Genomic DNA, 27,963 nt, shown 5'->3' with positions numbered 1-27,963 from the left:
CCCTTTAGCTCCATTGGTTGTGGACTTGTGGTAAGTTGGAACACTATAGTACTGAGTACAGTGAAGCAGAGCAGCACCTGCAAGGCACCAGAGGTGACTTTGTGTTTGGCTGGTGGTGACAGAGAAGCAGAGCTTAACTCTCAGCAGCAGTGGGAGAAAGTCTGTGGTGACCTGGGCGGGCCTGTGGGTTATTCAGTTTCTAAAGCAAATGAGTTGCCAGTGCAGATTGGGGACCGCGGTCTTAGTCATTGGGTCACCTGTTTCCTAAAGGAGAAGTCTCCTCCTATAGTTGCTATCTGACCTAGACTGGGTCAAAGCTTTCAGAGATCCCTTCTTTCCCCCTCTCCCTCTCCTTCTCACCATTTCCTTCCCTTCCACTTTCACACACTCCTCACCCAAGATTTCCGTCAGCGTGTCCTTTCTCACACTCTGATTAAAGTCTATGGGTCACACTTCCTTTGATTCTTGAATTGCCTTTGTCCTTTCCTCCTGTTTTTTGTTTTTGTTTTTGTTTTTTTTTTTTCAAGTCAGGGTTTCTCTCTGTATAGCCCTAGCTGTTCTGGAACTTACTTTGTAGACCAGGCTGGCCTCGAACTCACAGACATCCCCCTGCCTCTACCTCCCAAATGCTGAGATTAAAAGCATGTGTCACCATGCCCTGCTTCCTGTTTTCTTTTTAAATGAGTCTTGGTAATCAGAATGAAGGGGTGGGGGTGGGGCAAATAGAAAATTTGAACTTGAGCCTATATAGAAATTAAAATAGAGTAGTGGGGAGAAGAAACCGCGTTGTCCTGATTATCTCTCAGTCCACATAACCATCAAAGCAGTAGAGTGTCAGCCTTGATGCTCCAAGCCACCTCTATATCTGTCCTTTCAAGCCAACTCTGCTGGAACTGAAGATTCTGACAGGCACAGACACGGGAAGGGAGGTGCCGCTTTGGCACCGGACCGTAAGTGCTTTCTATGATTTTTTCTAATGTTAACCATTATCAGTCCATCCAGTTTTCAATTTTTTTTGAGTGCTGCATATTCAACAGAGGATTGGAATTTTTAATGTACTGGGTTTGGCTCCTAAATTCTCTGCCCAGATTTATTTTCTCCTGTGAAAAGAGAGTTGGAAACATTTCAAAGTAAGGTTTGGGGGAATTGTTTGAGCTCTCTAAAGATCTGGAGTGAGTAAATGAGCAACCTTTCTGCATAGCTGCTTCTCTCTCATTCCATCAGTAACCAAATGAATGGTCTCCTCCTGTGGACCTACAGAGAACTCACACATTGCCCATTCCAGAAAAATCACACTGAGGGACCGCCTCACACTCTACCACGCCTTCCTTCCCTCCATTTCTCCCACTTTCCCTCCCTTCCTAACTCGTTCATGCAGTCTCTTGCTCAAAAAAATAAAATTGTTTCTGAGTCTGTCTACCCATCAGGCATGAGAGTGCCCATGGGTCATCACATTCAGGCTCCCCTCCTTGGCCTCCCCTTTTTAATCACTCAACAGAAACAGTGTAATAAAGAAATGGAGAACAGATCTCAAAAGCATCTTTCTCTTGCCCGTGACCCCAGGCTTTCCAGAGCCTAATTAGGGAGCTGCATAATTGAGTGATAAGCGGCTCCCTCTCTACCATTTATCAGGATGGCCACTGATGTCTGTGCTTGTTTTAGGGCTCTTCTGAAGGTAATGAAGGTCATGATGCTTCCAGGCTTTGCAGATCCAGCCACTATATTGCAGCTAGCTGCAGCCTCCTAGGAGATGTGATTATAGGACCTGCTTACTCTAGGGAGACACCCAGCCCTGGCTAAACTGGTGAGAATGAATGCACACCCAGGCAATCAAGAACAAGAGAATGATTTTTTTTTTTAATAACCAAAGAAAATTTCACAGTCTTCTTGGTAACAGGTAGGAGTCCCTGGTATATTTACACACTTTGTGGAGTGCTAATACAGCGCTTAGGTATTCTGTGCAGTGTTTGAAGAGTAGACTGCTCAGATCGGGCAGATGGCTCATGCTATGACTTGAGCCATTACCCCATTTCAAACGGAATCCATTTCAGAAATGATTTAAAGGAGGAAAGGCTTATTTTGGCTCATGGCTTCAAAGGGCTGCAGTCCATTGTAGGAGGAGTGACAGAGAGGAGTGGTCCAAGCCGAGATGGTAGGGACCTGTGGCAGTTCCCATTCATCTGTGACAGTGAAAAGGGGAGCAGGAAGTAGCAGGAACTTAGGGGCAGGGCCAAAACAAAAACTAAACAAGACAAAACTGCCCACACTGCTCCTGGTTCATAATGTGCATGCAGAGGTCAAAAGACAGGTTTGGGTGCTGGTCCTCAGGTGTTTTCCTATAGCTTTTGCTGAGGCAGAGTATCTCACTGGCCTGGAACATTTCTATGTAAGCCAGGCCAGCTGGTCTGTTAGCTTCCAGGGATATTTCAGTCTCTGGTCTCCAATCACTCCGTTGCCTGTGCCTCGCTATTCACATGGGTTCTGCAAGTCTGAAGTCAAGTCCAGGATGCTTTGTGAGGGCGAGTGCTTTGCTGGCTGAACTATGTCCCCACCCCTAAGAATTCCCAGTCTTTAATATGTTGTTTGAATCCTGGCATCCAACAGTTCTGAGGCTATTGTGAAATTACATGAGTAATTGAAGTTACCTCTTTGGGGAGAGCAAGTCTGGATTGAGTTTTTATTCATCCCCACAGCAAGATCTTTGACTTCTTCCTTCTACCAAATGGTTTCAACATCAGTTACCAAAAGCTATGGTTTCTCCCTCCAAGACATCTCAAACCAAACATGTCATCTTCTTCTCAGTCCAGTTAAGGTTCTGCAAAGCACTTGTTTGAGTGTTCAAAATCTAAGTATCGCAGCTTCCTCTTCCTTTGCTCCTAGCTCAGGGAGCAGAGGTATCATAATGAAGCCACTTCTACGTCACCTACAGTGTTTCACAAGCTCACCATTCCCTATGGAATCCCCTTAGCTCCTTGGCCTGACCTTCCACGCCCTCTATAGGCTAGCGGTGCTCTCTCCTTTCTTCTACTTTCTGCTACTGCAGTTTGTTCTTGAGGGTTATGGGTTCTTATCAGGCATTCAAATCCTTGGAGCAAGCTTGATGTACATCTCAAGGGCGCTTCCTGTCACCCAGCCCCAGATCGCCCACTTTCCAGATCAAGTGACATCTTGTCCAGTTGACCTTGAAGTTTTCCCTAACTCGTTACTAGAAGCCGTGTCTGCACGCTGTGGGCACTTCCACAGCTGCCTTGCTTCACGCTGATGACTTGACACTTTGCTTCCTCTTCTCTTCAGATGTTGTGATAGGTTTAGGTGCACGCTGTAGCTAGTCACTTTCTAGAAATCTTCCCTATTAGACAGCCACTCTTCTGCCATAGCTCTATTTTAGATTCACATTGTACGTATTCCTTCTCTTCCTAACGTTTTATACACATTTATCTAGTTAGTATAAATGAAAGAAAAAGTGAAGAGGCTGTTCAATGGTTTTTGTTGTTGTTTTAGTCAAGGTTATTTTATACAACCCAGGCTGACTTTAAGGTTATGGTCCTCTTACTTTTAGACTCCTAAATGTTGGGGTTATAGGCATGTACAACCATACCTAGTTTATTAATTTTTTTAAACTTAAAATTTGAACAACACTGCCAGGTGTGGTGGTGCACACCTTTAATCCCAGAATGTGAGAGGCAGAGGCAGGTGGATCTCTGTGAGTTCAAGGCCAACCTGATCTACAGAGTTAGTCTGGGACAGCCCAGGGCTGTTACACAGAGAAACCCTATCTCAGAAGAACAATGCAAAACAAACAAACAAAAAAGTAAGAACACCAATAACTAAGCAAATAAGTAAATAAACAAACCGTTCCTACTCATCTCCTCTAACTTTAAATAAACCTTCTACTGAAGCTCATGAGGATGCCAGAAAATTGGCATTCTCAGGCACTCTTATAAATCTCATGTTTCCCACACTTTGCAGTTAGGCAACTCTGACAAGTCTCTTACAAATCATAAATTATTGTTGCTAAGCTCAGAAAGCACATATAGGTGTAATTAAAAAGCTGTCTGAGTCGTGTCAGCAGGAGGAAGACCATGCAGTGAAGCAGTGAGCTGTGCGTTAACAACTATTTCCACAGAGATGACTTCACCGCTCTCTCACAACAGCTTTCTGAGATCATCAGAGTAGGCCTCATAAGCCCTGCTCAACCAAGGTGCAAACCACGGAAGAGGGGCTAGGAAGTTTCCATATCTAAATATTGGACAGAACTGGTACTACAACTCAGTACTTCTGGCCCTACTCCAGGGCCTTCCAGCTGCCCTCTACACTTGCTACCTTGGCCTGACACTAGTGACTTCATTTCCTCGCCAGTCATTGATTTACGAAGGGTCTCGTGACTATTGGGTTCCAGCCATTGTAGGGTAAGGAGTGGAATAAAGAATACTTTTCTTATTTCTAACTAGCCTTCCTTTCCATTATGCTTAGATATAATTGTATAAAGTCTTTGTTTTTTGTTTCTGTTCCCATCTCACCCCAGGACTGTGGGTAGAACCAAAAGACATGAGAGACAAGTCCAGCAAAGCAAAACCAAAGACTTGAGTTCCTCTTACCTGGAGTCACCCTGTTCTTGAATTTCTTGATATGAGAGATAATTCATTTCCACATGACTGTTTGGCCTTCACGTCTCTTGTGCGTGGAGCCATAACAACAGAAACAGCATTGAATTGTGGTATGTATATTTGGGGTAGAGATTCTTGAATCTCAATCTTTTTTTAACACTCCAAACTGGCAATCTTACTGTTTGGGGTTTGAAATTCTTCCCAACAAAAAGAAGGGCATGGGTTTGATCATGCTCAGTGTATCTGGCAAATGCAGCAAGGAGCAAGAATCACATGATGCGTGGTGGATTACACGTGCCCATCACTAGTACCCCAACTGTATCAATGCTACAAACACTTTTGCAAAGTACTCTGTAGACTATAACTTTACACAAAACATTCTTTAATTGTTCCCTCACCCTTCCTTCTCTTGTCAGAGAGGAACTGGGTAAATCAAAGGTAAATTCTTAGATCAAAAATACAAACCTTTGAGTGAACTGCATTTCCCTAAAGCTCAGAGATCCTTTGGGCATGGCTGGGCAGGGGATAAAAGGCTTAATAATAAAACTCTGGATTGGAGGTGGGTCTGGCGGGCTCCTACCAAGATGGGAATTTGCCTTGAAGTCAGCAATGAATTCTTCAAAGAATAGTCTAGCAAATCAAAAACTTGTCATTTATTTGTTTTTAATTTTCCTGCAGAAAGGGTTTTAAGGATTTAGTAGTGCAATTTTACTGCATTATAAAGAAGACAGACGGGGAGGAGAGGCTGCCATCTCTTTGTCTTGAAAGACAGGCTAGTTGAGATAATCCAGAGTGCTCTATCCTTAGGGAATGAGTTCCAAGTCACCTACCTAGTAAATGCCAGAAAAACCAGGTACTACCAAATCCCTCATGTATCTCTCTCTCTCTCTCTCTCTCTCTCTCTCTCTCTCTCTCTCTCTCTCTCTCTCTCTCTCTCTCTTCTCCTGTACATACATACCTACAGGAAGATAACAATCAAGATGTAATATAAATGATGATGATGATGATGATGATGATAATAATAATAATAATAATAATAATAATAATAAATTTATTTTATAAATTAGACACAGTAAAAGAATGGTAATGGTTAATAATAATAATAATTTATATGAATAAGGCTCTCATTTTCTTTCAAAATATCTTTTTGTAGGCTCACTTTTTCATTTCAAGAGAGCCTTTTACAGCTTCTCTTCATTATATCTAAATTTACAGCTTACTTTTCTTGCATTTTGGCACCAGAACATTTTTCTTTGTTTGCTTGTTTGTTGAGGACCACCAATGAATTAAGTGAGATTTACTTGAATACAATACTGCTAGGATACCGAAACAGTTGCCTTGATAACTGAGATGGATACTAAGTGATTTGAGGATGGGTAAGATGCATGACATAGATACTCTGGACAAAGGAGCCATGTCTGAGACAAGGTGGAGTGGTCCAGCACAAGCTTTCATCAGGCTACTTTAAAATAGCAAGCAATTTAAAATGTGTGTGTTGCTTATTACTAGTTTTCCAATTAATATTCTCAGACTTTAGTCAGCTATGAATAACTGAAACCCCAGAGAATGATGGCATGTCTAGGTAGAAGCCATTGTACCCAGTGATGTTATCAAAGTAGCCGAGGCAGTTTAGACTTCACAGTCTTCCTGTACTGGAATTGAGTGAATTTCATCTTTACATACAAGAAAAACAACAAAATCATATCACCAAGGGTAGTAGGTACCACATTGCTAGAAAAAAACCATTATATATACATATATATGGATATACATATACCTATTGATAGATAGATAGATGTAGATATAGATAAATCTAGATATTACATCCTGACCATAGCTTCCTCTCCCTTTTCTCCTCCCAGTTCCTCAACTGACCTCCCCTCTTCCTCATCCCCACCCCCATCCACTCCTCCTCCTCTCTCTTCAGAAAGGGGCAGGCCTCCCATGGATGTCAACCAGTCCTGACATAACAAGTTGCAATAAGACTAGGCACCTCCTCTCCTAAAAAGGCTAGAAGAGGCAACCCAGTAAGAGGAAAGTGTCCTAAAGGCAGACAACAGAGTCAGAGACAGCCCTGCTCCCACTGTTCATAGTCCCACAGGAAGACAACGCCACAGAACTGTAACGCATGCGCCTTAGAAGGCTTAGGTTAGTCCCAAGCAGGCTCCCCGGTTGTTCCTTCAGTCTCTGTGAGTTCGAATGAGCCAAGTTAGTTGCTTCTGTGGGTTTTCTTGTGGTGTCCTTGACCTCTCTGGCTCCTACAATCCTTCTTTCTCAAAAACCCATTATTATTATCACTATAAGCCGCAAAACCCCACAGCTGCCTGTGGTAGAGGATGCCTCATTTTGAGCATGCGCAGTTGCTCAACCATAGCTCCTGGCTTGAGTAAAGAAACAAAATGCTTGATTATTGCAGGAAAAGCAAGAAAACCCAGCATCCGGGCCACCAGGAGAGCATGAGGCTTGTGCCCACAGTGACCATGGAGTTACATGTTAACAGGTGTGGTTTTTGCCGTGATTTCCTGACGGGCAAGGACAGTAACGCGAGTAACTGCTTCCAGACCTCACCGATTCTAGGGGATAAATGGCCTCACTAAATTTAGTATGCTGTTAACCCGGATAAGAAAGTTACCCCTCCTTGAAGGAAGTTCCTACCTGCAGCTGCTGGTGTCAGTACTAGAATGTCCTGGCAGTGTGACCTTCAGTGACACGGTTCTCAGAACTATCACCCTCCTGGAGCCCAGGGACAGAGGTGCAGCAGTGCCCAGTCGGCCTTCTTATGGTAAGTCCAGGCTCCATGAAGGGCCTTCCCCTCCCGCGCCCACCCCCCGCACCCACCCCTACCCCCACAGCAGCTCCAGCAGAGCCTCTTTCCTGTTAGCCTGAGAGCTCTTCCAGTGTTCTTCAGGGCTTTGCCACTAAACTATTATGCTGATTTTTCCTGCAATTTCCCTAATCCATGTGTGCAGGGCAGCAGGAACCAGGTAGTGGGGAGTTGAAATAAAGCAGGTTATTTTTTTCTGAGCAAGAAGCACGTTGCTCCTTGGAGATAGGAATCCTCCACCTAGCCTCTGGTAGGCCATCTTTAACACACTTTCAAAGTGGGACCTACTACTCCCCGGCATGCAGCAGACACACTCTAACTACAAAGATACTGGCACAACCATGTTTGTTGTTTGTCTATTCAAAATGACAAAGAAACGGAGCCAGTCCAGGTGTCCATCAACAGACGCAAGGAGAAGAAACTGTGGCACATGTAAACAACACAATTGTATGCATCTGTGAAGAAAAATGAAATTATAAAATTTGCAGAAAAATAGATGGATCCGAAATGATTATATTAAGGTGATTCAGACTCAGAAAATAATGTGTATTCTCTCTCCTATGTAGATCCTAGCTTGTAATGCTTCTTGTATGGCACTATATATTATGTAACATATACATATAAAATATATAAATATATAAGAGTGGTTGTGGTTATTGGTCATGAATCTAGAAAAAAGGCTGCAGGGGGGTGAAATGAGGTTTTGAAGTATGTGAGTGGTAAAGGGACACAAGTGACACAAAAGCAGAAAGGCAGCTGGGGGTTGGGGTGCGGCTGGGGGTTGGGGTGCAGCTGGGGTATTGGGGAAGGAGATATTAAGATGGCGGAGGAAGATCAACAATCAACAGCAGTGTTCACAATGCCACCGAGGAGCCTAATACTTGTTGTGTAAACACACACACAAAGTCCAACACAGGCTTTAGCACAGGTTGAACACAAAACGAAACAGTGACATTTGTAGAATTGGCAGGGAAGCTCAAAAGTGTAACTCATGGCTGCCACTTCCCTTCATGGCTCTGGGTGCTCAGAGCAAGCCAGCTTTTCAGCAACTTTCACCTCTACAGAAACAAAGGAAAACCCAAGGCCTTGGATTATCTAAAAAAAAGGGCAGGGATAGTTTGTCCAAGCAAGAGCTGCCTCAAGTTCAGTTTGTTGCTGTCTATGCCAAGGTCAGATTGACTAAAAACTTCAGACAAAATAGCCAAACATTCCCTGCCGCCTCTCCTTAAAATGTCTCCCTGTCCCCTGCTCTATGACCTCCATCACCAGTGACACCAATTATTTGTCTCTATGCTGGGTGTACAAGTGTAAACACTAAGACACGATGTCTTCTCTGTTAGCTCTTAGGTAATAATTATTCATAGAGGTTTTTTTGTGATAATAAGAATAATGAGTAGTTAAAATGGAGAATCAGTCGTTCAATACGTTAATGTTTTATGTGTTGCCTAATTTAATCAATACGGTTCTATGAGGTAGGTACCGGCCATAACCTTGTTTGGCTCTTAGCGTGCTGGTTACTCAGTTGGCGTCTCTCTCGTGTGTTATCCACCATTCACTGCCCCTGCTCCATGTCCAGGATGTAGAAACTTAGAGACAGCTGGCCTGGCTGCCTTGCAAGCTCATGCTGGTAGATCCAGGATATCAGAGAACAACGAAGGAGCTCTCTGCTGGGGCACTCCTCCCATGCTCCTCCCTTCTTTCCTGGGGACCAGTTTCTCTGAGCAGCCGCATCTTTCTGTGGACTTGGCAATAACTCCAGGCAGGCTTGGTAAGCCTGCTCACCTGGGGTTTTGTCCCTTCTCCCCCTCCCCCAGCCTACTGATGACATAGCACCACTGCTGTATTCCGGGGGTGGGGGTGGGGGTAGGGTTTCCTGTTTCACTCCTCAACCCTCTCCTCGCCTCTACCAGTAGGCACTTTGTTAGAATCTCTTCATTTGAACCCATCTCGGATGAACTGTGTTCCTGCCAAGTCGCTTACTGATATGCCTAGTGTAAAGTAGTGTGTGGGAGAGATTGAAATCTTAGGCGAAAACCCACTATTTAACATCCGGGGAATGGGAAACTAAAATGATAATAAAAGAGAGAAAAAATTTTTTTAAAAATTAGAAAGTTGTAGAAAATCAGTACAGGAAATCACGGGCTGATAAAAATATTTTCTAGAGAATGGACACTGGGTTAGGCCTTTAAAAATGGTTAGAACACAGACACGAGGGGTTGAAATAGTGTTTCAAATACGAGCAGAAACAGTATGGGGGGTGCAGACCACATTTTAGAACAGAAGTGGCTCAGTCTCTGGAGTGGAGTACACTTAGAGGTGGTGTTTCCCAAATTGCCTTCTTTAGAACCTTATTGGCCTGTAAAACATTATTATCATATTGGAAAAAGTTATAAGCTCCTCGTCATGTAAGAGTGGGTACCTCTGTGTAAATGAACTGAACAAGATTAGTTTATTCAGAACTTCTCAGAGCATTTAGGATGCTTATGAACACATTGAATTAACCTTTATTTTCGAAGATAACCTGTTAATACCTACAAGAAGGTGTGGGAGGTGTGATATTTAAAGAATACATATTGTCCAATAGGATTGATTCTATGACACTGTTCATCTTGGTAGAGCAATGCAGAACACAATGGGGCACCCGAATTCAGCTCCTCCTTGGAAAAGAGTCCATTGGGAAGTCTCAAGTCATGGACAAATGCCACTTAGAATTCAACAGTAGAAGAAATGAAGTTGAATTTATCATCTCTATATGACTTGTAAGGAAATAATGGTGACCAGAATTTAAACAGGGGTTTGGACTTATTTACATATTGGACAGTATTAAAACTCCAACATTAAAATTTCACATATGTTATGTCCTGCTCTTTATGGCTAGCTATTCAGATTATTTTAGCTGTAACATTTTTAGCTAATTAAAATGCTATCTATTAATTCATCAATTGTTGTTTGTATACAAATCAATTAAACCTTTACTAGGAGTTCTTGGCTCTACTATAAAGGAGGAGGTTTCAGACTACACAAGGAAACAATACGGAATCCCTGTTCATGAGGTGCTCTGGACCACGTGAACATCAACGTGAAAATACACACGATCAGAAGATGCTATTTTCATACAGTTCCCTGACAGTAAAGAATGATCTTAAACATCCATCCCCCGAGGGCTTGGGAGCCTTCAGAGACAAGCTGATGGCTGAGCTTGAAGGGTGAGTAGAATTTTCCAGACAGAAAAGCAGTCCCATGAAAGACACTGAATCCAAGCATTCAGACTCTGTACTTAACCACATAAAAGCTTGTTTTCTTGTAAGAGAGAAGAGAGAGACGCCAGTATTTGTGGATAAATATAATCATAAATTGGAAACAAAGTAATTTTTTAAAAATGCTTTCTAATTTGAGAGAAACTTTTGTAATGTAAAAAATCTTTGCTTTCTCTTTTGTTCTTAATCATGAGACTCTTTATAGAGTTAGGATACACCAAAGAAACCCAGTGTTGGCCTCTGGAGACTTTTCAAATTTGACCAAAGAAAATGAGAAACATGTATTTATTTTAAAGTGTTTCTAATTTTTGCCCACAGAACACAGGAGATCACCAGCACCCAAATCTGCTCTATTTCTAGGCAGTTTAGCTCAATCTGGTCTTCACAGTAGGGTTAGAATGAAGAAAACTTCATTCCTTAGCCTTGCAGCTTCTTCTTGTCACTGAGTCCCACTTTGAATATTTAATATTTAATAGTACATGTATGTTACATTTATATTTCACACTTTCATGTGTCTGTATTCGGTGAGATATAGCATTTATTTTTAAACACTTGTAATGCATAATCTCTAACAAAACTAGGAATTTTTAAAGTTTTAATATATTTGCTTTGTTTTACTGGATACTTGAAAGATTTTTATATTGTTAGTGGTTCACCTTGTTCATTTTCTTTATTTAATTATGCTCTTTTAAAAAACTGCATAAGGTTTTAAGTATAGCATTGTAAGAAAAATTTCAATTTCTGCCCTTATGACACTAATAAATATAAGGATAAAGACATGTTAGCTTTAGTGGTTTAATAGATATTTGTTGACTAGATAAGTTGATGATGTCATAGAGAATATTAGAAGGGGAGCCACGAATGTAAAACCCAAATCTGTAATTATTTCCTAAATTAAATATTAAAAGAAGCATTCTCACTTGTAGATCACATCAATAAAAGTATCTGAGGATGGACCAGGGACTTGAATTAATTTACTCTTAGACATTTTGGGTGAAATGTTTAGGATTGATAACTTTAGAAACATTTAATGGACACTCATGATAGCAATGATGAGGCTTATTCCCCATAGCCACAGCTGATATAAATGTGGAGCGTGTCTCAGGCTGGGTATTGTGTTGAGCGCTTTGTATCGACGAGCTCCTTAAGCAGTCCTTGGTTAGGACAGGTGAGAGAAGTGAGACATAGGGCGTTGCACCCTTCACTGATGTCACCCAACAGGCAATTGAGTTCTAACTTGTCAGCCTGACTCTAGCACTCCACACTCTTCTATGGTTTAGGTCTCCACACAGCAAACCCTGTGGATGGATAAAGTTGTTTTTTTTTTTAACGGTGTGCTTTCCCCCAACCCGCTTCCGAATGTCTCAGACTCTGAGACTCTGAGACTCTGAGAGGGCATCACTAGGAGCTCTAATTGCAGATGAGAGACCAAGAACAGTGAGCAAGGGAAGTCCAAGCAAGGTGATTTACTTGAGAACACAACTCCTTCGTGGTTTTGAAGACCTCCCTCCCCTCCACCCCCCGCCCCCCCTGTACCCCACCCCCACCCCCCCATCTGCTTATCTCTCATTCTAGCCTTCTTCTCATTCACTATGTGGAGCTCACAACACCCACTTACTGAGCAAACTAACGCTGTGTGCAAGTCACCAAAGTAGTAAGAAAACATGTGGAAGTGATTTTCACTTAAATTATGTTTAAATGTTACATTAATACATAAACATTGTACGGGTTTGTGGGTAGTGTGTGGTGCTTCTATATATACATATACTGTAGAGTGTTTTGGTCATGAAATAGAGCTCCTCTGGTGTGACCTGGTTGATAATTTACAACTGACTGACTTGCTGAGGCTGTGGATGGATCCTGGCCTCCTCATACAAAATAATCCCTAAATTGAGCCTCGAGGTTTAGAGCTAGTGTTGGGTCTCTCGTGGTCCCGTGGCTCTAGTTTCCAATTGTCAATTGGTTCCATTTCATCAGCTAATGCGAGGCCATTTAACAAGATGATGAGCAGCTACACAACTAGGGAAAGGTGCTTGCAAGAGGACACTGAGAGTTGGAGAGGCAGCAGCAGCAGCAGCAGCAGCAGCAGCAGCAGCAGCAGCAGCAGCAGCCACCTCAGCTCCTTATTGGAAGCACTAGAAAAAGAGGGTCGTGGGGGCAGTACAGACTCTCAGCTAAGGTATGAGACAGCCCAGCAGAAGTCTCCGCCATGAGCAGAGCTCAGGCTCCTAACTGAATGCTCTAAACTTCAGTGTCTGTCTTGCCTGCAAAATGGAGAAAACCGTGGTCCCTGAATCTCTGAATTCTCAGTGTAATTAGTGGGACCACTATGAGGTGGATGCCTCAGGAAGTGAACTAATATAATGGAGGAAATAGGATTTTTGTTGTGAGGCTTCATTTGCTATGGGAGCGAGCCAGCCATGTTTGTTCTTATCTCGACACACGATGCCCAGTGCCTCATAGGAGCAGTGACACCTCCATCTTAGATTTCTCAGCCACTAGACGCATAAGCCAAGCGAGTTTCTATTCATTATAAGTTACCCAGTCTATGGTGCTCTTTTGCGAGGTCATATGACAGACTAACATTCCTCTCTTTCTCTGTTTATCTTGAAGATTACAGGTAATAAAATGTACTCCACACCCCAAGCAGATTGTGTGCGTTTAAGGGACACACCCATAATCTTTACAGGCGAGTCCTAGCTCTGCTCCCTCCATCCTCCAGAATTCTCATTTATACTGTGGAGATCCTCTTCTCATCCTATTGCAGTGTGGTTCTCTAGATGCAGTAAGATGATGCATATTAACACTTTGCCTGGAACGTGAGGATGTATCACATTGGTAAAGCTTTAAGCCAGTGTGAGCTGTATCCAATCTCCATCACGTCAAAGTGGGGAAAAAATAAAATAAAATGAAACTCCCAGGTCCCATACCTTTTGAGCTTCAGCTCAAATTCCATAGCTTAGGGGAAGCCTTCGACCTGGCATAAAAGAACCAATGATTCTCTCTGTCACATTTTCTAGCTCATGTTTGTTCCTTGCTCTAGACTATATTTCCCCTTTTCCTTGCGTTGCACTTTGTTTTATGTCCATAGCATTTAATGTCCTACACCAAAAAGGTTGGGGGCATTTGCTTACTGTGCCCCACATCCCCAGAAATTTTAAACAGAATGGACAGACAGTAAACTTTAAGTTTACCCTGAGTGCACTTTTAACTCCTCAATTGCAGTGCACATAAAAAGGTTTGAAAATGCAGTGAGGGGGGTTGGGGTTTTTTCCCCCTGGGGGGAAGATGGACATGTACAGAAAAAGAAAAAAGCAAACATCTATGCTCAGAATAAGAACACCTGCTGTTTACCCAGCACGTTTCTCTCAAAGGTCAAGGTACTCTACAAATCCATCATGTTGCTGTCCATATGGCCATCATAGAGATGATCGAAGAGCCAACTATTTTTCTATAACAAACCTAGGAAACATCTAAAGCCAGTGAGTCATAGGTACGCCCTGGACCCTCTGTATGTCCATCAGAACTGAGAACTCTTGTTTGTTTGTTAGCTGTTTGGGGAGAAGGCAATAGCACCTAGAACTGCCTGAGAGAGGGATGTGTTCTTAGGTCTTCTGTGACTCGGCTTCTCTTTATGATTGATGGGAGTAATATTTGTTCTCTGTGGCTCTACTTTGAAAATTATCACCGTTAAGAAAAATGGATGTCAACATGGGCTGAGGTAGTGCTGGAAGATAATGCTTCAAACCACTGACTTTTTGCACAGTGGAATAGTCACAGCTAATGTTTATTAGCTAGTCTCTGCATGTACAAAACTGTTCTAAAGCACTTTCTGTACACTGATCTGTTCAACCTTTAAAATGACCCCAGAAGCTCTGGTTGTGTAAAAGAGGCTACTACAGTGGAGAAAGGTTATGACAAACGCCACATAGCTAGTAAGTAGCAGGGTCTGGCATCATACCCACACATAGCTGTGGGACCTTGTGACATAGAAACAGCAGCACTGAGTTATTGGGATAACAAAGGAGTTGATCAATCTGCTCCACTCAACAGAGGAAGCAACAAGCTTTTCTTTAATTTTGGGAAAGAATAGGCTAAAGTTTGAAAATTGTGCATTAGTCAAAAGAGCTTTTCTTTCTTTCTTTCTCTCTCTCTCTCTCTCTCTCTCTCTCTCTCTCTCTCTCTCTCTCTCTGTGTGTGTGTGTGTGTGTGTGTGTGTAGCCTTGGCTGTTTTGGAAGTCATTCTGTAGACCAGGCTGGCCTTGAACTCAGAGATCCTCCTGCCTCTGTCTCCAGAAAGCTAAGACTAAAGGTGTATGCCACCACCTCTTGGCTTAAGACTTTGCTTACATTAAGACTGACTGAGTCCCTTCTGTTGGTCCTGTCATCATCTTGCTTGAACACTCTGCTTTCCATGGTTTGATCTGAGCCTCAAGGTGACGAGAAAGGCTTGAGGTTGTGAGAAAGTACAAGGGCGGGGTAAAAGAACCCCTATCAGCTCCACAGGCAAGTAGGTCAAGTTAACCCTGCATTGCAGTGTTGGGCAAAATAGTTCTCAGTGTGTTTACATGTAGAGCTGAGTAGCCCACAATTCCAAGGCTGGGGATACTCCTGATATAAAAACAGAGAGGCCAAGACTTTCATCTCATTATAGTCCTCAGCTTATGCCCAGCGCCTGCATGTTTCTGTAAAGTGCTATAGCCAATAACTCTGTCTGCCTACATATCATAAGAGCTTCGGCATTGAAGCAGGTAGCAAGCAGCTAACAACACGTCATATGGCTATGTGACCTCTAGAGTTAATATTTAAGTTAGCCAAGAGCAAATGAAGCTGGAGGGTTTGTTTGTTTGTTTGTTGTTTTGGTAGTAATTCTCTTGACTTGGTCATTTGTGTGCCCAAATTGAACCCTACTACGTTTTACTTGGTTTAGCCATAAGGAGTTCCAAGTCCATAAATATAGCTCCATTGGGAACTATAAATCCTTGGAGATGCATAATTTAACTTGTTTTATGTTTATGATTGAAAAATTAACATAGGCACATTCTGGATCATTGAGATAACATCAGTATTAAGTTACCTTCCTTTTGCTGTGACAACGCGGCAGAGCCAAGGCAACTTATAGAAAAAAGAGTTTCTTTGGGCTAATGGTTCAAAGAGAGTTAGAGTCCATGATGGCAAAGCAAGTCAACAGGAACAGGAAGCTGAGAGCTCATATCTTAAATCCCAAAGCAGAGAAGGTGAATTGGAAACGGTGCCAGACTTTGAAACCCCAAAGGCCACCCCCGGTGACACACTGGCTCAGGCAAGGCCACACCTCCCAAGCCTACCAAAACACCACCACCACCCTGAGGAGGAGAGGAGCAAGTATTTTAAATGCCAGAGGCTATGGAGGCTTCCCATTCAAACCACCACAAACCTCCAGGAAGGGATCTGGCTTTCCATGTCTGTGTGTGCTATCCTTTGGCCCTTGGGGGATCACCCCTTTCATTGTTATGGTAATAAAAAAGAGACCTAGGGAGAACAAAGGTAATTTAGTGGGCAGACAACAGAAGTAAGAAAACAGAGTCCTTAAGGTACCTCACACACCACAAGAGTGGTAGCTCTACGGAACACTGAAGGGAACCCCTCTGACAGTCAACAGCCATATGCTGTCAATAGTTGAGGAAGCAGTATTAGCCTAAATTGTACTTTTTTGGAAGATAAGTTTTCAATTCAAATTAAAAATCAGTTTTGGTTTTGTCCTTCAGTTGTTCAAACTTGTTTTATATATATATTCACATTAACGGATTGCTTTAAAAGAAAATTTAAGACAAAACTGAGTGACCTAAGAAAATATTTTTGCCTTTAAAGTAAGGGACAACACTAGTTTCTTTTATGTTTGGGAAACCACTCACTCACTGATGTGCATTTGCTCTGGTCTTTTCTGTTTAGAGGCAAAGGCAAACACTAGCTCACTGGGCCTGTCTGTCATTAACATCCTGGTATGGAATAGGATGTTAGCCCCTCCCTTTCTGAGGGCAGGCTTTGACAGGAAAAAGGAAAGCTCCTCTGTGATTGACAGGGGGAAAAAGTAACCTTTATGCAAAATCTTGTCCTGGTATTCAGTAGCGGTCTGACTGCGAGCAAGGACTCTCCGCCCTTAGGGGAAAGCCACAGCAGCCTCGCCCTTTTCATCTTCAGGACCTGCGTGGAAGATTGGCTCACAGAACATGATGTGTGTGAGAGACTACCGAGGCTTTAAGATTAGATGCTTAAATAGTGAGGTCACCAAGCTGGCCTGAAGGAAGACCCCCAGCTGTGGACTCCTCAGAGTGATTTAGGGACGCGGGCTCCACAGGCTAGGAGGTGGCTCCACCAGCTGGTGCCCTGGTGCCCTAATGAAGACCAGGCCAGGGACTTCACCAGCCAGCTCCTGGGAAGCTGCCAAGCCCTCAATCCCCTGCTGTGCTCCGGGCCCCGCACGCAAGTGCTTGAACTGCAGGGCCTGCAACTTTGGTAGTCCAGCCTCTGTTTTACAAACTGCTCTTCTCCAGAACTGCTCTTGAAGCAGCGGTAAGATGGGAACGAGCGCTGCCATCACTATTTAAGGTGCTGCACAGAGACTGTGCGTGGGTGAAGAGCTCACAAGTTGAAGGCAAGTTCCCAAACTTTCTCAGAAGCTCCCCGTGCACCCGCTGTGCTGGAGGGCTGAAGGGGACAGCCCTTGCTGGAGCACCTCTCTTTTGTAGACTCAGGCAGTGCAGACCCCTAGAACCCGGTGTGCTTTGTCGAGAACCAGAGGGTGCACGCGTCCCTAGCAGGACCAGGTGTAGCTACATCAAGAGGCACGAACCGGCTGGTGGTGATCGGTTGCAGAGACCCACCTGCGCGCCTGGCCGCAGGGTACACAGGAGATCGCTGAATAATAGCAGGCTGAAGCTAGTAGCAGGCTGCTAGGGGAAGGGGCGGCGACAGCAGGGGCGGGGCGGGGGGCGGGGAGACGGGCGGCGGGGTGTGTGGGGGGGGTGCTGCTGGAGGGGGAGTGCGGACCCGGCGCTGCGGGCGCTGCTGGCTAGCTAGCTCGCACTCGGTCGCGCAGCGGAGCAGGCATGGGAGCCGCGCGTGATCTCCGGGCGCCCACACCTGTCTGAGCAACGAAAGGCCGCGGCCCGGACGGGCTGCTCCACGCGGGTGAGTGCAGTGCCATCCAGCTTGTTACCGGGGACTCAGACCTGTGCCGAGGCGGGACAAAGGGCTGGGTGCGCTTAGGGTAGGGTGGTTATGGCTGCATGGGGCATCGGAAATTTCGTCTGTGCCTCCACACGGACTCCAGGCTGGGACTGGAGCGTGAGAGAGCCCCCACACCCGGGGCACGCACGCTGTGAGGCATTTGGATTCACTCAGTGTCATTTGTAAAGTTGATGGGACTAGAAGGCTTTGAAACTGCTGTCTTGGATGCAGGGTGCTGTGTAGGAGTCAAGTAGTGTCTGGCAAACTGTCCAGCTCCTCCAAGTCCCCTGCCTTCTCCTGAGGAACATACACACCACCACCACCACCACCACCACCACCACCACCACCACCACCACCACCACCACCACCACCTCTATCACTTGCTTTCCTTGAGTTTTGCACATACTGTATCTGATTCCATCACGCTCTGAGAATTAATTTTTAACCTGACACGTGATTATGAGCACACCTTAACAAGCAAGAAAAAGTCAGCAAACACAGGTTGGGAACTGGCTCTGTTCTGGGTGATGACTTCCCCCCGCAGCTTGCTAAACCTAAACAAATTACTGCCTGAACTATCAACGTTTGTTGGAAGCAAATAGTTCTTCAGCCTGTAGCCATTTATCATAAATTGTTAACCTTGGAATAAAAGATTTTTCCTCTGCCAGAACATGTGTGTGTGTGTGTGTGTGTGTGTGTGTGTGTGTGTGTGTGTGTGTGTGTTGTTTTGTTTTATTTTTGCGAGACAGGGTTTCTGGACAGCCAGCTTTGACTGTCCTGGACTCACTTTGTAGACCAGGCTGGCCTAAAACTCACAGCACCACCGTGTACTGTACCACAGTGCCTGGCTCTCCCCTAGAACCTTTAAAAGAGGAAGTCTTGTTTAGATGGAGCAACACCACCCCCTTCCTGAAGTGGGGCCGGCTCTCCCTCCCACCTCCTTCAAAGCATCTCTTGAGAGAAGCCTCTGATAAAAATCCCGGTTGGTTTATTGCCCATTGGGTGACACTTATGAGAATTCAGAAACAGCCTGTGGGTGGTGGAAAGCTCCAGGTTATTCAGTATCCCTGCTAAAATAGGATTTCTTTCTCCCAGCTCTTTTTTTTAGGGGTCCTAGCAAACTCCTTAGGGACAGGTAGGCCAATGCTAGAATTGCCTCATCCAGCCTTGGGGGAAGAACTGAATTTACAGTTGAACTTTGCTGTAGCCAAAAACACTACTGCAAGTTAGTATCAGGATATTGTTTCAAGAGTATTCTTGGGCAGGAGAGCATTTAGAAGAACTATTAACTGTCTTCCTAGGAGTCTCTTAGGAGTGAAGTACATGCATAATACTGCATGCCTCTGAATCCCAGCACATGTATGGCTGAGGAAGAGGGATGGTGAACCTGAGGACAGAGGACAGAGGATAGATGAAAGAATCTCTTAGGACTGGATTGGACGTGGGTTGAAGGGACTGTAGATTCCACAGAAGGTACTATATTCATTTCCCTCTGAGTGTTTGTGCCCACATGCACACCATGTGCATATGAGTAAATCCTTCACTTATATTTTCCCATTATTATAAACAGTCAGTAGGTAGCTTGTCGTGCTGTATCTGAACTGGGAAAGAAGCTATTTTCTAAGGTAATTAATATGGTTTTCATTTCTGCCTCACTGACGACTATTCAGGCAGACAGTGAATGTAGGTGTGCTTTTCTGCCTGTGGCATCAGTGCCAAAGCACCCATTAGTGTGCCTGAGAACACTGTTGGCCTGGGCCTGCAGTTTAATAGTCTCGGGTTCTGAGCATCCCTTCAATGGATGGCTGCTTTAAGAGCAAGTGCACCAGGCATTATTCAGGCCTAATTCCAAATGGCTCCAGGGAATTTGTTTCCCATGGTCTACCATTGACAGTTTATGCACTCTGTTCTTGCTCTGCTGCAAGGTTGCCTTGGGATCACGAGGGTGGTTCATTTTGCCTGATAGAGATGAAGTTAAATGCTGTGTGACCGCGAGGTCGTCTTTGAATTGCTGGGCTTCTTAAGTCCCCTCCAGTTTCCTTACAAGACCATCATTCTTAAGCTACCATGTGATTAGGTCTGTTTTTGCTTTAATGGGTTATGTGACTCTGGAAAATGAGAGCAAGCCAGGCTTCCATGGATTTGCAGAGCTTTGCTCATTTTCAGGCATTTGCTTTGGGAATTAGCAGGGCCTCATTGTTCAGTATCCCTGGCTACAGATCTCATGGAGGACCCTTTGTCATCCTTCCAAATGGTGTCTAGATTAAGCACCTTCATGTACGCTCTTCCTTTTATTGTGGTCACAGGAAGTCATACCTTGTATAGTAGAGAATGGATGTCTGAAAAATTAGGCGTTCCCTCATAGCACTTGTTTGCTTATAGGACTTATCTCATTCTCTCAAACACTGCTCCCCTTGAGGAGAATGACTGGTTGCAGCTTTGAAGTCTCTCTTGTAGAGAATCAGAAAAGGCAATCCCAGTGCCCCAGTTCCCAGAAAGATTACTGTGCAAAGTCCCTCTGCCATAAAACTATTGTTGGGCTTATGGTGTATATTATTTTTATATTATATATAAAGTATATATGATATATAATATATTAGCTATTATATAACAATATATGATATAGATAATGATATATTATATAGTATATATTATATATAATTTATTTTATATTATGGTGTATAAATATTTTGAAACACTGGACAGGTAGACAGTGGCTAGTACCAGCGTGGAGCAGGGAGTGTGTAGTCCTCTTGATAATCAGATAATCAGATAATCAGAGCTGGAAAAAGAAGTGCAGTTTGTGTATTACTGAGCCTGGTGGGGGAAAAAATAGCTGCTCACCTTGCCTTTCCATTCTGCTTTGCCATTAGGTGAAGTAATGCATGAAAACATTTAGTTTGGTAGCTTAGAAGATAATTCATTGTATGAAGAATCTGTATCCTGCAAAGTTTCATTCCTAGAAATGGAATGTGAGAGACTTAACATTTTTTTTCCTCCAGATTTAGCTATATGGAAGATAAGGTTTGAAAATCTTCATTCCTTTAAAAAGATGTTGGTTTTTCCAAACAGCTCTGTGAGCACAAGATGATCCACTTTTAAGCATTAGAGGATTTAAAGTTAAGTGGCACATGTATCATGTTCCCAGCTATGGGACTAGAATTTGTATGTTACATCTGTTTACATCCCTGAATGTCTGTGTGTAAATCACCTTAAGTAGGATGACGAAGCACATGCCTTTGGATGTGTGTGACCTTAATAACCAGATGCCTGTGTAAGTCCATGTGACTTTACATCCAGCTTTACATCTCAGTTGCTCACCAGATATTCCAAATCAATTTGGAAAAATGACCCATGTTAGTTTCTTCAAGTCTGTATCCCTTTCTCTGTTTGAAGTTTTAACTTTCAGAGGCACCATTCAAACCTTAAGGAAAATGAAGATCATTCGTGCGAGGTCTTATCACAGCAGTGACTATAATTCAACCACACTGGGAACTTAAAAGCCTTGTTTCAAGCTAACAGAAAACAGTGCTTTCAAAGTACCCCCAAATCTGATCTTCTATGAAGAAAGCTGCGTTCTTCCCCTGAGTGGATATAGCATGGTCTTTGCCACAGATGGCCAGCTTCTCCCTGATTCCTGGCCACGTGATCAGAATTTCAGTTTAGGCATCTGAATTGGTAATAGCCTATCATTTAGTAGACCCTCAGCATCCTTTCATCTGTAAGTGATCTCCAAAGTCCTTGGCACGTAGTCACCTACCATTTTGCCAAGGAGTGAATTTGAGCCTCTATACTGAGAGGCTATCAGGACATGAGCCAAGCTGACTGACAACCCAGCACCCCCAATCCGGGGAAACTGGGTACCCCTCCATGCAGTACTGTTCACTTGACTGGTTTCTAAACACGTTCATTCTTTTTCAAACACCGATTAAGGGGAGATGTCGTGTTGGCACTTGTGAAACAGGCTGTACTTTGGGACCTTAGAAAGTATTCTTTAAATAAATAGGGATTTGCTGTGTAGACAAAGCACTTGGGAAAAGGGTTTAATTTTGCCTGGGAGACAGATTCATTGAAGCAAAGTTCCTAGTCAGATTTTTTTTTAAAATAAATGTGTTTGCAGTAGTTTGCATGTGTTTCAGGGCTTTTCTGCCGTTCTTTCCCCTGACACCCTTGTAAATAAACTATTTCATATTTTTATGTAAGTGTATTCAGCTGTAGACAATTAGCTGTGCAGTTTTAGTACAGGTGATAATTCAGACTATCTAATTATCTTTTAGAATCGGAATTCAAAGTTTCGTGCTCTGGTATTAGCACATCTTAACTTTCATGTCCTCGTGTCCACTGAAAGTATTTTATGTATCTTATAATGAGTGTGGCATAGTGTTGTCTCATCGCCTACTCTCCCCCACATGGTCATATCTTAAAAACAGGGACACTTGACAACTTGGACCTCTGGATTCTGTGTCTCCTTAAGTGAAATTTGGTGCATCGGGCTTAGCAGAATTAACGCTCTCCACATTAGTCAAGGGAAAGAGAGGATAGTTATGTTGCACTCTACGAGGGAGACACCTGGTTTCTTTAGTAGATTACACTTGGCAGAGGTTCTGGTGTGAGTGGAGTGGCAAGGCAGGAACTGCCACAGAGCACAGACCGAAGAGTGCTCCAGAGTTGCATCCTCAGCCAGGAAGGGGTGTAGTCAGGCAGAGGCCATGCCCCACAGATCTCCCACCACATTGCTTAGCTGTCCATTGCAGAGTGGACTCTGTTAGCATCAACACACCTTCCCTGGTCGCTTTGGAGCATCAGTCCTGATGTTATTGTCCCCAACAAGCACATATTCATGTTCTCCATGATTTCAAGGATATAAGGAAACAGCTTAATGCATGTCCTCCCCCGAGTACCTAAGTACAAGATTCCTAAAGTAATCTTTACTATTTAGAAAGATGGGTAGAAGTAGAATTTTAAGAAGTTAGGAAACCCTGAGAAAACAGATTTTTTTAAAAAGGGCCTCATTCCTTCATTTCTCCATTTCAATTATCCCTGGAAGAAGTAGACTTCAAGGGAGCGAGGCAAAAGACATTGCACAGGATGGGGAACACACATTTAGTGTGTATATTGGGGATGTGGCTTGACTTGCTCAGATAGGCTAAGTCAGATCATGGAGTTTTGAGCCTTATGTAAAGCAAGCACTGGCACCCAGAAGTTGCCGATATGTCAGTACCTTATAAGAGAAAGGGAGTGAAAAATAAGGAAATTACTATTTCCTCTTGTTCCTGCTTTGTTCCCTTAGCTGGCCTCTTAAGAAATACCCCTCCCATCCCATTATGCGATGCCTGATTGTGAATGAATTATCCTACCCGCTGAGTCAGCTGAACCAGAAGATTGGGAGCCAGTCAGAGCGCACTGATGCTTGAGCAGTGATGAAAGCCCTTCCAACCCTCTTTGTTATTGCCTTTCTCCGGGCATGGTTGGTCACGGCTTTAATATATCTTTCAGGAGAAAATGTGTACCCTTGCGTTTAGTCCACATAGTGTTCCTCAATGGGATCCTCACCTGCTGCCTCTGCTGTCTTCTCTGTCCAGCCCTGCTGAGCTGAACCTGATTTCTGAAATGACTCACACTGTTGCACACCTCTCCACTCCCGCATGTTGTTCCTTCTCAGTGTCCCTTCCTATGTCTCTTGATTTATGTGATGCCCTTTCACTTCCATGCCTCCCTCCAGTAGAGCACCTCTCCTGCTCCTCTTACATCCGGCTTCATACCCTTTGTCTAAGCGACTGTATCATCTATGCACGTCTGTCACTGGAAGTCACTATACATCATTCAAGGAATATATTTCCTGACCCCCAACATTAATTTACTCTTCCAACAACACAAGCCCTTACCCAATGGCTCTTTCAAATGCTAGCGTAGGTCCAAGTTGAAGGCACTAGGCAGCTGAAAACACAGATACAGACAGCTGAATAAATAATCAACACCAATAGTCATAAAGTTATTAGGTACAGTGTTAAACTTGGTATCTTTGACAACGATCCATTTACTTTGCAGCATAATCCAAATGTCTACAATTATTTATTTGTGTGCAAGTATAAAGATGGAGATTCAGGAGCCAGCAGCTGCTTCAGCCGTGCCCTAGAATATGAAACTTCAGTGCTTTGGGTGAAATGTACCCCCCTGTTCCCAAGGGCTGGATCAATAGCAATGCCTAACATTTTTTTTCCAAATTCAAAGCAAAAATCTGCAAAAATCCTCATGCCATCTTTCAAATGTAGAAAAGATAAGATTCCTAGTATGACTCCACCTCTCCCAGATGCCTTTGCTGCCCAGTAAAGTGCGTGGTTTAGATTTACTCTCTAAATGAGCATGTTGTCCAGAAAATTCTGTAAGAACTTATTGTAATCAGAATGAGAGATGCGAAAGAAGAAAAAAGGCCAGGGTTCGGTGGGTAGGACCCACTCTAGATAGAAGACATGGTGTATAATCAAGTAGAAAGAATGTTTAAAATCACATAAAAAAAGAGAGTTGGCCATACGTTCACAGAGTACTGGTAACTTGTGGACACGTGGCCCTGTAACGTGGCATGGCCATTACTTCTTAAGCATGAAGGCAAAAACCAGCCAGTTTCCTTTGGGGCTCAGATGTGGGATGATCCCAAGGTCAAGTGCTTGCATGCGAGACCATTACCTGGGGAATTCTCTCCCTGGAAACCTGAGGAAGGCTCACAGCCTCAGAAACATGACCAGTGTGCTGCTGTGCTTGGCTGGGCTGCCGTTAATGAACTATAATGTATATACCCTTTGTCCAACTGACTTCTTGTCTTTGTTTCTACAGAAGCGCTCAGCATGGCCGGGATCCCAGGGCTCTTCGTCCTCCCCTTGCTCTGTGTATTCAGGCAGGTGAGTCCCTACAGTGTTCCATGGAAACCCACTTGGCCTGCTTACCGTCTCCCTGTAGTCTTGCCCCAGTCTACCCTCAACTTAGCAAAGCCAGACTTCGATGCCAAAGCCAAACTGGAGGTGTCCTCCTCATGTGGACCCCAGTGTCACAAGGGGACACCGCTGCCCACCTACGAAGAGGCCAAGCAGTACCTTTCCTATGAAACCCTTTATGCCAACGGCAGCCGCACAGAGACTCGGGTTGGCATCTACATCCTCAGCAATGGTGAAGGAAGGGCACAAGGCAGAGACTCGGAGGCCACGGGAAAATCTCGAAGGAAGAGGCAGATCTATGGCTATGATGGCAGGTTTAGCATTTTTGGGAAGGACTTTCTCCTCAACTACCCTTTTTCAACATCGGTGAAGTTATCTACGGGCTGCACAGGCACCCTGGTGGCAGAGAAGCATGTCCTCACTGCTGCCCACTGCATACACGATGGGAAAACCTATGTGAAAGGGACGCAGAAACTCCGAGTGGGCTTCCTAAAGCCCAAATACAAAGATGGTGGTGGAGGGGACAACAGCTCGAGCTCAGCCATGCCAGACAAGATGAAATTTCAGTGGATCCGGGTGAAACGTACCCATGTGCCCAAGGGGTGGATCAAGGGCAATGCCAATGACATCGGCATGGATTATGACTACGCCCTTCTGGAACTCAAGAAACCCCACAAAAGAAAGTTCATGAAGATTGGGGTCAGCCCTCCAGCCAAGCAGCTCCCAGGGGGCAGGATCCACTTCTCCGGTTATGACAACGACCGGCCAGGCAACTTGGTGTACCGCTTCTGTGATGTCAAAGATGAGACCTATGACCTTCTCTATCAGCAGTGTGATGCCCAGCCCGGGGCCAGTGGTTCAGGGGTCTACGTGAGGATGTGGAAGAGGCCACAGCAGAAATGGGAGAGGAAAATTATTGGCATCTTTTCTGGCCACCAGTGGGTGGACATGAATGGCTCCCCACAGGACTTCAATGTGGCAGTTCGAATCACTCCTCTTAAGTACGCCCAGATTTGCTATTGGATTAAAGGAAACTACCTGGACTGCAGGGAGGGGTGACGCGCTTCTTCCGGGCAGCACTTGATGGCCTTTTTGCACTCATTGTGGGAGAGGCCAGCTTCTTATCGTTGACTCTTGTGGGTGTGTGTCACATAGTATCTTTTACCTAATATTATTCAAATGACAAAATTATTGACTTTATTATTTGAAAACTGTTGTGTGCGTTATAGCATTTAAGCAGTCTGAGAGAGAGCATACTTTTGCATAGAGATTTGAAAAAATATTGATGTTTGGGGCTGCAGGGTCTATTTGGCAATTAAGTTAAACTTTTGGTTTTCTGAAAACTCTCAGTTTTTTGTCTTACCCAAACTTGCTTCAAAGGTTTATATCAAATATGTAGCATATGGGGAATAGGAATCCTTATGTTTGTATATGTATGTGTTTTCTTTTGAGAGTCATATATTGATATTTTTATAATGTGTGGTTATAATGTTTCTGGATGGTGAGATCAAAGCACTTCAATGGGCAGTTATAATGTTTTAGATTCAGACATTTACTTAGTAGTCCTTGAAGAGAAAGAATAATTTATTGGCTAAATTGACACACATATAAAAACTGTATTTTACAGTACACAGAATTCCCATGCTGCTTTTAGTTTTGAAAATAAAACTTTTTCTTCCAAAACCCATTGCTCTACTTTGTGGGAAGTCTGTATATGCCTCTGCAAACCCTGCCATTACACCATGGTAGGCAAAAGTCATTTACCCCAATCCTCCCATTTAGCAAGATTCTACTCACATATCTGAAGCTAAGCATTTCTCAGGAGACAGTGAGTGGAGCCTAATTAGGGTAGGCTGAATTGCTTCCCAGCTGACAGTTGTGGCTGCGGTAAAAACAGTTGCATTTTATGCCCAGAGTGTGGCACATCTCACAGTTTATCCTTTGGATGAGTGATTTAAAATGAATTAAATTCCAGAGAACAATGGATGCATTGCTCTGTAGATGTCTCAGCAGAAATAACCACTTGTTTGAAGCCTAGCATAGCCACACAGCCTAGTCCAAAATTATTTTGCTTGGTTTTCAATGTGTTTCCAGAGAATATTTATTTAATTTGCAAATTTCTCTCTCTCTTTCTCTCTCTCTCTTTCTCTTTCTCCCTCCCTCCCTCTCTCTCTCTCTCTCTCCTTCCCTCTTTATTTTATAATTTTAAAAAATGCTTGGAAGTTGCTTTATACAAAACCTGTATAACTATTTTTTCAGCTTAAAAGGGAATCTCTTGCTAGGCTGTAGGCACAGCAGTCAAAAAAAAAAAAAATGAGGATGGTTGGTGAGATGACATAGCAGAAAAGGTATTTGCTGGCATGCCTGACAGCTTGAGTTCGATTCCTCTGACCAACATGAAAGAAGAAAACTGACTCACACATGTTGACCTTTTGATCTCCAGAGATGTACATCAGTGCATTCCTCCATCAACAGACAAATATAATTTAAAAATGGGGGGGGGTGAGGCAGATGGACAAGTAAGTAGTTAGGAATGTTTGTTTGCTGGGAAGCAAGTGAACCCAGATTCAAATCCCAGCACTCACATAAAAAGTGGGACACGGCTGCACACACCTGTAGTTCCAGTGCTGGTGGGAATCTGCTGAGTTCGGTACAATTTGTTTTGCTACCTAGCAGGAGTCTCATCCAACTTGAGAACGAAGAGGCACGTCCACTTCTGTGACTGGTACTAGGGAGTTTCGTTTGCTTTCAAACATGTGCCCAAGAGATGGGGGTGGGAACCTTTGAAAATAGATACCCCTTTTATGAATCTCTTTGAGTTTTAGATTTTGGTTTTTTTTTTTAAATACAATTAGAGAATAGCACAAGCCAAAAATCATATCAGTTTCTAGCGTACAAGTAGATGCAAAATACCAAAGAAGAGTACCAACATAGAGGGAATGGTAGAGCTGCGGAGAGGGCTCAGTGGACACAGTACCTGGTGTGCAAGTGTAAGGACCAGAGTTCAGATCCCCGGGACCCACAGAAGAGCTGGGCAGCTTACAGTCCCACTTAGGCTAGATTAGCCAGAACCAAGTCCCACATTCAGCAAGTATTCTTACCTCAACAGATAAAGGATAGAGTGATGGAGGAAGATA

At 43.7% G+C, this 27,963-nt stretch overlaps 2 protein-coding genes and 1 long non-coding RNA gene across 5 annotated transcripts in view; 2 read left to right on the top strand and 1 right to left on the bottom strand.

Annotated features, from left to right (window-relative positions):
• The window catches only part of LOC311584969 (uncharacterized protein), a 69,378-nt gene extending 44,679 nt beyond the window's left edge, over positions 1-24,699 (bottom strand). For both annotated transcript variants that reach the window (XR_014775058.1, XM_084759745.1), the window contains exon 1: positions 23,783-24,699. The gene's annotated coding sequence lies outside the window, so the exon portion shown is untranslated. The remainder of the gene's footprint in view (positions 1-23,782) is intronic.
• Positions 4,216-7,383, top strand: LOC311588546. Its single transcript, XR_014776251.1, has 3 exons — positions 4,216-4,409; positions 4,526-4,717; positions 7,024-7,383. It is a non-coding gene; the product is annotated as an uncharacterized lncRNA (long non-coding RNA).
• PRSS23 (serine protease 23) lies at positions 16,811-26,509 on the top strand. Of its 2 annotated transcripts, none has more exons than XM_084759700.1 (2): positions 16,811-17,322; positions 24,729-26,509. In XM_084759700.1, exon 2 carries the CDS (start codon positions 24,740-24,742, stop codon positions 25,883-25,885), a length of 1,146 nt encoding a protein of 381 aa, XP_084615826.1. In that variant the 5' UTR covers positions 16,811-17,322; positions 24,729-24,739; the 3' UTR covers positions 25,886-26,509. The 2 variants fall into 2 exon arrangements, with proteins under 2 accessions (XP_084615826.1, XP_084615825.1); XM_084759699.1 differs by lacking the exon at positions 16,811-17,322 and adding an exon at positions 17,690-17,858.
• The last annotated feature ends 1,454 nt before the right edge of the window (positions 26,510-27,963 follow it).

Source organism: Acomys minous (assembly GCF_964271855.1).
Source record: "Acomys minous genome assembly, chromosome: 2".
Lineage (NCBI taxonomy): Eukaryota > Metazoa > Chordata > Mammalia > Rodentia > Muridae > Acomys > Acomys minous.
The sequence above is the reverse complement of the archived record's forward strand: the minus strand, read 5'-3'. Positions and strand labels throughout refer to the sequence as shown.

Bases quoted from the DNA above. Each gene is read 5' to 3' on its own strand.
- PRSS23 (XM_084759700.1), top strand. From the start codon at position 24,740: ATGGCCGGGATCCCAGGGCTCTTCGTCCTCCCCTTGCTCTGTGTATTC.